Source organism: Dryobates pubescens, chromosome 9 (genome assembly GCF_014839835.1).
Source record: "Dryobates pubescens isolate bDryPub1 chromosome 9, bDryPub1.pri, whole genome shotgun sequence".
Classification (NCBI taxonomy): domain Eukaryota; kingdom Metazoa; phylum Chordata; class Aves; order Piciformes; family Picidae; genus Dryobates; species Dryobates pubescens.
In genome coordinates this window covers 26351855-26364697 of record NC_071620.1, presented here as the reverse complement: position 1 = coordinate 26364697, position 12843 = coordinate 26351855, and the positions used below count along the sequence as shown (strand labels likewise).

General features: G+C 36.7%; 1 protein-coding gene across 5 annotated transcripts in view; it reads left to right on the top strand.

The window, feature by feature from the left end:
* The window catches only part of CDH18 (cadherin 18), a 153816-nt gene that overhangs the window by 118272 nt on the left and 22701 nt on the right, over nucleotides 1-12843 (top strand). For all 5 annotated transcript variants that reach the window (XM_054164472.1, XM_054164469.1, XM_054164471.1 and 2 more), the window contains exons 8-9: nucleotides 1300-1553; nucleotides 10181-10317. In XM_054164472.1, coding sequence (XP_054020447.1) covers nucleotides 1300-1553; nucleotides 10181-10317 — 391 coding nt within the window. The remainder of the gene's footprint in view (nucleotides 1-1299; nucleotides 1554-10180; nucleotides 10318-12843) is intronic.

Sequence of the window (12843 nt, the reverse complement as noted above, 5' to 3'; positions counted from 1 at the left end):
TCTTTTTTTGAAGCTTTTTTGGTAATTTGAACTTACAGGCAGTATATAGAAAAAATACCTGCCACCTGAAATTCTCTATGTTGTCTCTATGAAAAATAGTAATTTACTTAAGTAAGACAGAAGAATCCAACCTATAAACATGACTTCCAGTAAAAACATTGCTTATTTCTGTATATGCTAATGAAGCTTCGTTACTTGGATACTTTTATGTTAAATGTCATTTTACTCCCTTGTACTGCATAATGTAACTATCTTACACTGGAAAATTTGAGAGTTGATTATATCATGTTTATCTTATATCTTGCTAAGGCAGTGTAATAGCACGCTACTGTAGAGTTAAGATAAACATATCAAGTCAGCAAAATTCACCAAGGGAGACTAAATTTTCACGTGTGTAAACAGAAGGCTGGAAATGAGACTTAGAAGAAAGAAAATGTCAGATGAGTCAGACCCCCAGCTTCTTAAATCCTATCGATTTTAATAACAGGGCAACATTAATGTGACAGTAGTGCTTCTGGTGCATGATACAACTGAGGATTTTACTTCTATTGAATTTTGTTCAAATATTAGGCCCTGTAAATTGCATAAAAGCTGCAGATTTTTTTTTTTTTCCATTTATGGGTGTATAATCCATGTACATCACAGCAGTGCATGATGAGACAGGCTGAAGCTCTGTGTCTCATTCCTGCTGGTGCAGAATTGAGAAGAAAATGGTCTAGAATATAGAGATGCACCATCTGTGATTAGAGAAGAACACTATCACATTACACTATTCTTACGTATGTAAGTTCCTATTTCTATTGGTAACTGAGTGCTTTCCTTCAAGAAGTTTTGGGGTTTTTTTTCAGATGAGGATTTAAGACAAGAGATGCCCAAAGGTATTTTACTATCCCTATCACAGTCTATTAAACTTGTTAATGAAAGACATTAAGTTCATTTGGGATACATCAATTTCTATCTTTTCCAGTATTTAGCATTGACCAATAAAGATCAAAAGGTAATAAAATCCAGAGACTTTACATTATCCTGAAAGAAAAGAACCTGAGGCTCATTGTGAACTCTGAGTTTTTTTCCAAAACTGCTACCTTGCCCACAGTTCTGTGGTAGATAAAACCTAAATCCATCCTGCGCCATGTATATCCCTCTGCTTCAAGTATGACAGCAGCTGTAAGAATATTGTTCTTTTCCAGTAACATGGAGAAATGTGGATTAAGTTAAACAGGAAAGATGTCGTTAGCTTGCTAGCAATCTAAAGGAAAGCACAGAGTGTCATTGTTAATTTTTTTTTTCCCCCAACAGCCCCTCAATTACGAAAAAAAGAAATCATATACACTGAATATAGAAGGAGCCAATACTCACCTCGATTTCCGATTTTCACACTTGGGACCATTCAAAGATGTAACAATGCTGAAGATCATTGTCGGTGATGTGGATGAACCTCCTCTCTTCACTATGCCTTCCTATGTCATGGAAGTTTATGAAAATGCAAAGATTGGGACTGCTATTGGCACAGTAACAGCACAAGATCCCGACACGGCCAACAGTTTAGTAAGGTATTACAAGTTCATGATTGAATTCCACTACCTAAAGAGTTAATGGGATCTGGGATGTACAAAACTATTTTATTTTAGTACATAAAGGGAAACGTAAGTCAGAACACTGTCATGATCACTCTATATGAATTAGGTTTAATAATGTGATGTTCAATCTTTGTTGGTTTGCTGTCTAGACATTCTTCTGATTAAAGGTCTGCATGCACTAGTTCCTCTAACAGCACCTCTCCAAATGGCCACTATAAGTTGCCACATCATATAAAATTATGTATATCACTGGTGTGCTGCCAATCAGTATTCTGCCAACACCTGCAATTCTGTTCAGTATCACAGTGATGGTTTTTCCCTTCCGTACCATTAATGTGCTGGCCCTCTATACTTTTCGCACACTGTAGTTGTCCCATGTGCTTGTGCAAGACAGGAACTGGTTTATGCACACTTTTCCTCATAGATAAGCAGTACAATTTTTTTGCAAAATTTGGTTTGAAGAGGAAGCCATTATTTTATAATATGCCTCAGTTTTAGGGGAGTATCAGAACAGAATAGGTGTAATGATGCGTGTCAGTGCATCTTGCTAAGGATGTGTCACTTCGTCTCCAGTTGCAGGTTGTAGGGCAATGAAAAGTGCTGACAAGCAAGCAGTTACAACATCATTTGAAAACTATATTTACATGTATCATACTAGGAAGGAAATATTTAGTCTTTAAAAAAAAAAAAAAATAAGTTCTCATTAAAAAGAGAAAAAGGATTTCTGTGTTGTTGCCCTGACCAGAAAATGATCTTAGAATAGAATTGGCTTTGTAATAGGTCTGAATTAAAGAATGAAATCAAGCTGGGTATACTCCCACAACAAGCTTGAAAAAAGCGTTCATGAAAAGTAATATATGAACTTCATTAACCTTGGACACTCTGAAATTGAGATTTGAACACATTATTGTTTTAATGTTTTCAGCTGTTAATAGGGTCCAATGACATTTTTCACTGCCTTCACTTGTAGGGTGAGCTATTTTCTAAAATGGCATGCAGTATAAGAATTTTATCAAATAATATTTGTCTCAAAGGCAGTAGTGGATTTAAAATGTTTCAAAAAAGATCTTTGTGAAAACATATTTGATGCTATTCCTTTTCATGATGTAATAGTATATTATATATATATGGAAATCTGTGAGTATGTATTTGGAAAGCTTTTTTTCCTTAATCTAATCAGACATTTTTATTCTCTTGAGTTCAAACATGCACAGTAAGTGTGATAGTCTTGGCAAGATGAGACAATTTCTGTAGAACAAGGAAAGTATAAGGGTTTTGTTTCTCTTGTGCCAAGAGTCTAAGGATCAAAATACTTAGTGTCAGCAATCAATATATATAATATCTTAGTGGCAAGTTAATGCCATTGTAAAAATGCCACTATGTCTAAATCATAACATACATGAGAAAATTTTGCTATAAATAACTGCCTGTAGCTTTTAGCTATAATTCTGAAACAACAGCTAATGTAGTGAGACAGATTAGCCATCACGGCAGTTGGGGGGTAGGAAAAGCAAGTGACTGGTTCCTCTATAATTCAACCATCTGTGGCTCTAAAAGCTTTGTCTAGGAAGGTCTAAGACAGCCATGGTTAAAGCAAAGAAGCAGCAGCTTGTACAAGGGGTCAGAAGGCCACAAATAGATCTTCTGTGTGAAATGGGAAGCATTAGTATTAAATACTTGTATTGTTGAAATAATTGAGGAGAAAAAATGTCCTCACCTTTGTCTATCCTATTTTTAACTCCATTGACATTTATTTTTGTGTTGTTTCTTCCACTTCTCTCTGTTTCAATGGGGAAAAAATAGTGCTAGCAAATCTTTAATCATGAATCTCTGAAAGGAGACAGTCCTTAGTTGCATGTGGGACAGTTTCAGCAAGGGCAGCAGCAGTTCAGATATTATTGACATATCATTATATTGTGGCAGGGTTCACTCCTAGCCAGGGTTTATTCATCTTGGTGGAACTGACAGAGAATGTCATTAGCCAGTGTGCAGGCTTTTTATGAAAACATTGATCTTCTAAGGCCTGGTCTAACATTGGATTCTGAAGAGGCACCAAGCTGGGTTGATTTGCCCTCAGCTTGTTCTTGAGTCTTTTCCTGAGGGAGGAGAAAGACTGCTTGGGAATAGATAATTTTAATCCTTCTTTCCTCACTTCAAACACAAACACTGACACTATGCAGAATAGCTTTGTGTTATTTCAAGATTTGGCCCTGTCTTGGGAAACTGTGTTGGAAGTGACACACAACCTGAGAAGCAGACCAGGCCAGTTGAGGTGAGTTGCTACCCCACCATAAAAAGGGTCCTGCCCCATGCTCTGCTCATGGTGGTGAGCAAAGGACCAGCTCAGAAAAGGCTGTTTTTCTCAGAAGCATGCACACAGCACTCTTGTGTCCTACTGTGCTGTTTCACAAGAAATGCCTTCACTGCTCATCTGAAACCTAACTGAATCTGAAAGGTAGTCTGAGTGTAATGAGATAACATCTCTTCATTTCTACACAATTCCTAGTTCATTCAAATAAAAATAGTGATTATAAAAATGAAACCATTAAGTTTCAATGTAATTTTTTCAGAAAGCACAGATCTCACCATCTCCAGGGAAGATAGCTACAGATAGGAATTGCACAGCTGATCTGTGTGGGGTAATGGAGTAGCTGTTCCACAGCCAAATGGCTCAGATACATCTCCAAATGCTATGAGTTTACAAACTATGTAGCAGTCATTTGCTGAACAGGTTTTCTTACTTACTTGTGTGTACTTTCTACTTTATGAGGGCACTCATTACTGTGTGTCATATTGATAAAACATTAGGAACACACTGTTGTAACCATGCCATTTCTTGGCTGTCCAGCCAGTAAATGAGATGCAGTGCTGTGGTTTGTTCACTGCCTGATTAAGTAACTGTTTGTTTTGGTGGCAAGAACGGTTCTCATAACCAGAATAATGGTTAGTAGAGTAGTTACCACTAAGTAACAATGCTGGAGGGAAGTCTGCTGTAAAAAGTTTTTTGAGCTAAACCCCAAGGTAATAAACAACCTCTACCGTTATAAGTAGAGAGGGAGCTGAAGGGTTTTATGTCCTTATTTCCTCACTACAATTTCATCAGTGATTTCTGCTCATTCCTGAGTGGAGCAGTCTGCAGAGGGCACTGACATTGTGCTAGTGCTTGTACTAGTATTTTACTTTTTCAACTCCACCAAAAGAACCTCTGTAATAACACATTAGAGGTTTCTTATTCAGACACTATCTGGTTGGCAATTTGGGATGTTTAAAACAAATTTTATTTTTAGCTTCTTTTTTTTTTCTTCAAATAGATATAAATGCATTTCCAAAACTTTTTAAAATGCTATATTTTGAAAAAAATATTTATTATTCTTTTCAAATATGAAAAGCAAAGAATCATAGAAAACATTAAAAGTATATTTAACTTTCATCCTGTATTTTTTTAAATATTAAGGTTTTTTTTCAGTAGTTTTAAAAATAGGTATTTGCTTGAAAAGCTGTATGCTAAATCAATGGAAAACATCTTAAATTTGAATTTATTCCCAGGGATTACTGGCTTGTTGGAACACTTATGAAAATTTAATCACCCTTCGTTGCATTGTGGCAATTGTAGTTGGTTTCCAAATCAAAACCTTTCACTGCGTGAAAAGATCGGAGTTAAGTCATGTTTTATAATAATATCTGGTGCACGAGTGGGTCTTAAAAGTTTCCCATGACATATGACAGCAAGCATGGTTATTAAATACTTTAATTATATTTTATTTCAATATATTTTTCTTTTTAAATCTCTCCATACTTACTTATTTAGAAATTAACATTTTTCTTCCCGAATCCATACACAGAAGTCTTCTGTGGAGATTAGGGGTGAAAACAGCTTTCATTTGGCAAGTTACATATGTGTATTGGGAGCGTCCCAGGTCCGCTGTAGTGCCTATTGAAACCTTGCCATTTTCCTGTAGGTGATTCTTGGGTCCATCTACCCATACACACATTCCTGGTGATCCCTGTAGCTTTCTGAATGCATCTGATTGTTTTCAGTGGAGTGGTTTTCACAAAACTAGTGGTTTTTAGAAAAACGTTCCTACTGTTGCCCAACTCTTATCATAGGATGTTAGGGGTTGGAAGGGACCTTTGAAGATGATCATCAAGTCCAACACCCCTGCCAGAGCAGGACCATAGAATCCAGCACAGGTCACACAGGAACACATCTAGATGGATCTTGAAAGTCTCCAGAAAAGGAGACTCCACAACCTCTCTGGGCAGCCTGTTCCAGTGCTCTGTGTTTGTCTCTGTTACACTATGCTTGCCTGTAAAAAAAGCAAAGGAATGGTAAACAGAGAGATTATATTCTCCAAACTGTCTTCAAATGTATTTCATTTTTACAACTGGAAAGCATGACTGAAGGCTATAGATCTCAGTAGCAGTCTTCTGCTGAGGAGCTCTGGGATATCTAATGTGTCTTTAATCTACTAGACACGCTGCAGGGAGAAAATTGGTTACCCATTGTATTGGCAGCTGACTTCTGACTCGCACTTCATAATTGCTTTTCTCTCCTGGAGAAGTTTGTTTGAGCTATGGGGAAATAAATGGGCTTTGGAAGAGAGGTAGTGTAGTGCAAGACAGTGATGGCAATAGAATGTCTCCCTGCTGTCTCATTTGGCTTCCAGGGGCTGCTGCTGGTTTCTAGGCTCATGAGGAGGCAGAGAGAAGATGAAAGCCATACATGAGGATAATGTCCCACCATGGGCCATTTCTTGTTTCTCTCCAGCTGGTCATATACAGAGAGTTGCAGCTGATAGTTTTCTCACTGTATATCTGGATATACCTCCCTTCCTCACCCTATGCAGTTGTTGGTTACATTTCTTTTTCTAAGTTATTTTTCAGAAGAAGAACATATCTCTATACTCTGAGCATCTCTTTCTGAGAAGGTATCGTTGCTTAAATTCTTGACTCAGCATGTTTTCTTAGAATGGTATTTGATTTCTAACTGACATCATTAGGTGGTGTGAGTAAGTGGTTTTGCAGAGCATCTGTCTTCTTCCCATGATCTTTTTAAAGTGTTTCTTGGTAATAAGTTTCACTTTGTTATTAGGGAACTGGCTGTTTACCCGTGTCGCATTACAACAGCCCAAAGAGGTACTATGACCTGTGAATCCAGATCTGTCTGAAATGTGATATTAGAAATTCACTAGCAATAGCAGTTTTGTAGCCAGGGTAGGAACTTGTAACAGAATTCTTGTTTGCAGTTGGTAAATAGGATAATAAATAAAAATGGCATAATTAAAGGATAAGCTAAAGACTTGATTAAAGACAACAAACAAACAAATAACAGCAACAAAAAACCCCAAACAAACCCCAACTCAAAACTATTAAAAAAATTGAGTTCTCTTCTTTAAGGCACAATAACAGGAGAGAGACATACTGGAATAGTAACAGAATCTGCTACTTCTATGTCAGGTGACAAAATGAAGTTAATATTATTTTAAGATTGAATAGTCTAGGGAGAAATATTCTGAAAATGTGGTTGTATAGAGTGGCTTCATTGAGCTTGTCTGCTGGCTGGGCCTGAAACATGTGAGGAAGTTTTAGCTTCAGAAGCCCTCCTAAAAGATTTGGAAACCATTTATGTTCCTATGTGACGTGCCCTGGATGATCCTGCTTTGGCAGGGGAGTTGAACTCGATGATCTTCAGAGGTTCTTTCCAACCCCTACCATTCTATGATTTTATGATTCTTAAACTCCATCAGTGCCTTTTAAAACTTTCTCAGTTTTCAATCTGTCTCTGTATTATTAGAGACTGACTGCTTTAATAACTGATTTATATGTCTAGAGTGCCCTTCTGCCTAAGGCCCATTTGCTCATATATTTGTCTTTATTTCCTAATTCACAGAAATGCATTTAGATTTCAATAAGAATGCTGGGAATATCTGTTGCCACTGAACCACTGCTTCAGTAAAAGACAGGAAGTGAGGAATGAAATCACAGGAGCCAGGGTCTTGCTTTGTTCAGAAGCAGGAATAATGACTTGGATGGAAGCTGGAAATGCCCTTCTATTGATTGACTCCACCTAATAAAAAGGTGGCATGGGTTGAATTTGCCAGTGCTAGCAGGATAGAGTTTTATCTTTCATTTCCCTCAGATTCTCTTCAGATAGTGTGACTAATAGGTTTTCTGTATTTGTGATCTGTGTTAAGCAGTTTTTTTAAGACTGATTTCTGTTGCTGGTTTGGACATAAATAGACTATGGAGAGCTATTTATCTAGGTATGTCTCATTATTAAGTCGCTTTGTTAACAAGTGCCATGTAAATCAGATATGCTGATTTAATAGTTAAGTATTCTAATTTGCACAGCATTGACATGAGTAAATATCTTTTAATGAAAATCAGCAATGAATATTAGAAATTTTTTAATGAATGCATTTGAAGTAAGAAGAATCAATCAACTGAATTAAAAGTGAAAATTCTGTTTTTAAGTAGTTCTTTGAAATTCAGACCTTGCACTATAGCTTCTTCTGGTCTAGACAAAGCATTGAAAAGCAGCTCAGTAGAGCTGGAGGGAAGGGTAGGAGAAGAAGGGTATGAATATCTTTATTTTCACTATTATCATGACAAAAGTAAATTTTTGACTAAATGAAATAAACTTAGAAGCCTAAGTACAGCATCGTTGGTTATTTATGGATATACCTGGTCTCTATTCTCAATGTGTAGATAAGTCAGTGGCTAATATTTTTAAAGACTTAAAATCTTAAAAAATCTTAAGCAATGTAAATACAATGAAATTTATTCTAAATGTCCTCTTCCATGTGACAAAAATGAGTGGCTCTGCCAAGGGAATTTCTTGTACAAAATATTTTTATAGGATTTGGGAGAAGTGCTTTAGACTGGCGTTTCTACTTTTCCTACTGTATGGGAATATCTTCAGTAATTTTTATCACTGAGGCATTCATGAAGGCTGGGAACAACAGCAGTGCAAATGGCTGCTTTAGATATGATACACAAAGAATCTGGATTAATAGAGAAGAACAGAACTGGGGTTGTTTAATCTGGAGAAAAAGAGTCTAAGGAGAGACCTTATCACTCCCTACAACTGCGGATGCAATTGGGCTTGCTATAGAGAAACCTAGAAAGAGCATGCTGATACCTGTGGGACAGTTTGCTAGTGAGGTTTGGGAGTTGGTCACCTCAGTGAAGGTGGGGGGATAGTGATCCATGTGTCACTAAAGAAAAAGGAGTTGATAGATTGGTCATATGGAAGCATCTGGGAACATCTGAAGCATCCAATTTATTGACTTAAAAAAAAAAAAGCCTATGAAAATTAAGTGTTAGGTAGTCATAGAATCACAGAATCAATAAGGTTGGAAAAGACCTCAAAGATCAAGTCCAACCTGTCACCCAAGACCTCATGACTACTAAACCATGGCACCAAGTGCCATGTCCAATCCCCTCTTGAACCTCTCCAGGGATGGTGACTCCACCACCTCCCTGGGCAGCACATTCCAATGCCTAACAACTCTCTCTGTGAAGAACTTTCTCCTCACCTCAAGCCTAAACTTCCCCTGGCAGAGCTTGAGACTGTGTCCTCTAACAATAGTCACAATAACAGAAGATTATTTTTTTTCTGCACAATCTTTATGTTTTGAACAGATACTTGTTAGTTTTAGTTCTGTACTCAGAGACTGTTTTGTAAACACACACACACAAACAGTAAGTATTCTTACTGCTTTCAATTTTCTTCTCATTTAAATCCAATTTGAAACTTTTGAACTGCTGTCTACAAATACCTAATAGCCTTATTTTTGCTTTCCATATATTAGAAATTTCACAGGATCAAAGTAGGGCTGATTATCAGGAAAAACAATTATGGTTTATAAAAGATTAAGAATATTTTTCCTATTTTTTTTTCATCAAGTCTGAAGCTATTGAAGAAGGATTGAAAAGGGCCTGTAATTGCTTCATTTGTTAAAAGCTGTCGTAATTATTCCAGCTTTGAGAAAAAAAATGTCAGTCTCTTCTTTTGTGTTCCCTCCCATTGTTTTCATTACTCACTTCAAACCTTTTACTTTCTTTGCTACGCAAAAGTGCCCAGAAGCCAAGAGAGTTAAGCAGGGCTGCTTAGTTGGGCTTCTAGACTAGTGTCAATTGCAGCTGTGGGAATCAGTTCTTTTTACTACTATTCTCTGTTAACAGTTATGTTCAAAACAGCTTATGTCATGTCATCAACTTCATGGCAGGGACATAATTCAAAACAGATATCAGAACTGAGTATACTGGTTTGAAGGAACAAACAAATAAGCAGAATAATAATCTTAATGCTTTTCTGTTTGCTGCTTTGCCATTTAATGGTTTATTAGTCTAAATATATGTGCAATTACCAGTGACAGCATTGTATACTGCTGTGTAAAATATCACCTGCTAGCATAATATTATGAATTAAGTGAAAAATGTCATTTTGAGTGTCTCCATAACTTACAATGTTTCTTAGGATGTTTTAAAAAAAATTCTATGATCTAAAAAACTTGAAAGTAATATTCTCATGTAGCTTTTGGTTACTTTGGATTATACAGACTACAATGAATATTTATTATTTTATGTTTTCATAGATATATAATTGATCATAACACAGAAGAAGATAAATATTTCACCATTGATGCTAGTACTGGGACCATTAAGACTGCCAAGATCTTTGACAGAGAAGAGACGCCTTGGTACAACATCACAGTGACTGCTTCTGAGATAGGTAAATACTGTATTTGGTACTTAGTAATAAATAAAAGAACCTAAAAGAAAGTTATTTTTTGAGAAACACTATCTTGAGATGTTATGTTCCATTTATGGATGTTTATCTATTGTGACTAAAGGGTGGGGTTTCTCTGTGTGTGTAAATTCCCTGATTCCACAGAACAAACAAACAAAACCCCACGAGTGTGATTTCACCTAAGTTAACTGTTCACTGTTTTTCTGTTTGTGATAGAAGGCTGCGAGTTTACCCAGAAACAATTAAAATCATTCAGTGTCCAAAAATCAATATCCCATCTCTTTGTGTTTCATATTTCATATATCTTAGAAGACAGCACAAATAGTACCATCTGAAAAATCCTTCCTTAATTCCTGTATCTGCTGTTTGTCTATTTTAGTGAATTGCATGTTATATGTTGATTTTTAGACATTCACATATTGCATTTGGTTGGAAAAGATCCTCAAAGGTTATCTTGTCTAACCCTCATGCAGTGAGCAGGAACACCTTCAACTAGATCAGGCTGCTCAGGGCCACATCAAGTCCAATCTTGAATGTCACCAGGGATGGGGCCCCAACCACATCCCTGGAAAACCTGTTCCAGTACTTTATGACTCTCATTTTAAAGAACTTCCTCTTTATGGTTAACTTAAATCTACCCTGCTCTTGTTCAAAACCTTTGCCCCTCATCCTATTGTAACAAACCCTTCTAAACAGTCTTTTCTCAGCCTTCCAGTAGGTCCCTTTCAGATATAGCAATAAGGTCTCCTTGGAGCTTTCTCTTCTTCAGCCCCAATTTTTTCAGCCTGTCTTCATAGAAGACATGCTCCAAACTTCTCACCATCTTCAAGGCCCTCCTCTGTGTCTCTTGTCTTGGGGGCCTAGAGATGGATAGAATATTCCAGGTAAGGTGTCACCAGAGCAGAGTGGAGAATCACCTATCTCGATATGCTGGCCATACTTTTGATGAAGCCCAGGACACAATTTGCCTTCTGTGCTGCAAGTGCTCAGATGGAGATTAGCAGTGTATTTAATTACCTCATAGATGGAGTAAAGGAGATGAGTAAAGATGAACAAATGTAAACACAAGAAAAAAATATTTCTACTGTGAGATTGGTCAAAAATTGGGACAGGGCTCCTAAGAGGTTGTAGAGCCTCCATTCTTGTAGATACTCACAACGTAACTGGAAATGGCCCAGAATGATGTACACTAGCTGACCCAGCTTTAAGTAGGGAAGTTGGACCTGCTGACATATGGAGGTGCCTTCCAATGTCAACCATCCTGTGATTTTGATAGTGGGAATTGTGTGTTGAGTGTGGGGAAGAAAAACGATAACTATTTCTCACAAATAGTGACATATTGTCAAAGGAAATAAGTTGTAAAAATATTTGTGGGTGCTTCAATTAAAGTTTCTCTCTAGCATATCATAGTGCTGATAGCAAAAGCAACAAAAATAACAAAACCCCAAATCACAGCCCCCACACAAGCAAAATATAGGTGGATGAACTTCTGTGAGTTCCAAAGCCAATTTCAGTTGAAAAAAATAAACCCATGTACTTCAAAGTTTTCCAGCAGTGCTTCAAACAGGACAGATAGTATTATCCTTGAAGTCTTTGTGCTCAATAAGAAAGAATAAATGCTGCCAAGAGAAATAAACATTGAGAATTGAAGAAATCAGAGAATGTCTTGATTTGTGAATCAAAGTGTGGATTATAGCTTTTGCTAGAAATTTCTACTCAGAAATACAGCCAAGAAGACTGTCAGAAAACTCCATTTATGTATTAATTTCAACAGCTGGACAGACTGTGTTCAATATCTGCTCAACAGACAGAGAACAAAGCATTTCTAGTTATGGCTTTCAAATGATGTTAGCATCAGGAGATCACTGGGATTCATAAAGTACCGGACATTTATTTAGACGGATAATAAAAATATCTGTAGTTGTAATAAGAAACCTTTTTTTTTCATCAAGATAAGTGCTTTTGTTTCAGAGAACTAGAAGATACTTTCTACTGTAAGCTGTAAATATACCAGTATATCAAATAGATGTATGGGTTTACTAGACCATTGATTTTTTTTAGTATGAAGTTGTAGTGTTCCTGAGTGTCTCCAAAATGCTTTGCAATGGTAGAGAAGGGAAAAGCAGATCATTTCATACTACTTTACCTAAAGCACCAACTTGAATGCAATGAATGCACGAATTTGTCTTTGAGAGGTCCATCAAGAGAGGTCCTAATCTGTAAAACTGTGAAGAGTCTGTGGAGAACAGGAGAACTGAAGTTATAGGGTTCCTGCCAGGTTCTGTCAAATCACCAAGATTTAGAGAAATGCTGGCAGAATACAGTAAAAAAAATAATTACCACATAGCAGGATGCTGCACATACAGATCTCTGATACCACAGTTTATTAGAAATCAAAGTACACAGGACACATCATTGTGCATTGATTTTACAGACAAAACAAAAATCTCCAAGGCTGTCAGATACAATCAGATGTTAAAAAAAAATACAGAAAATGTTTGTCTCTTA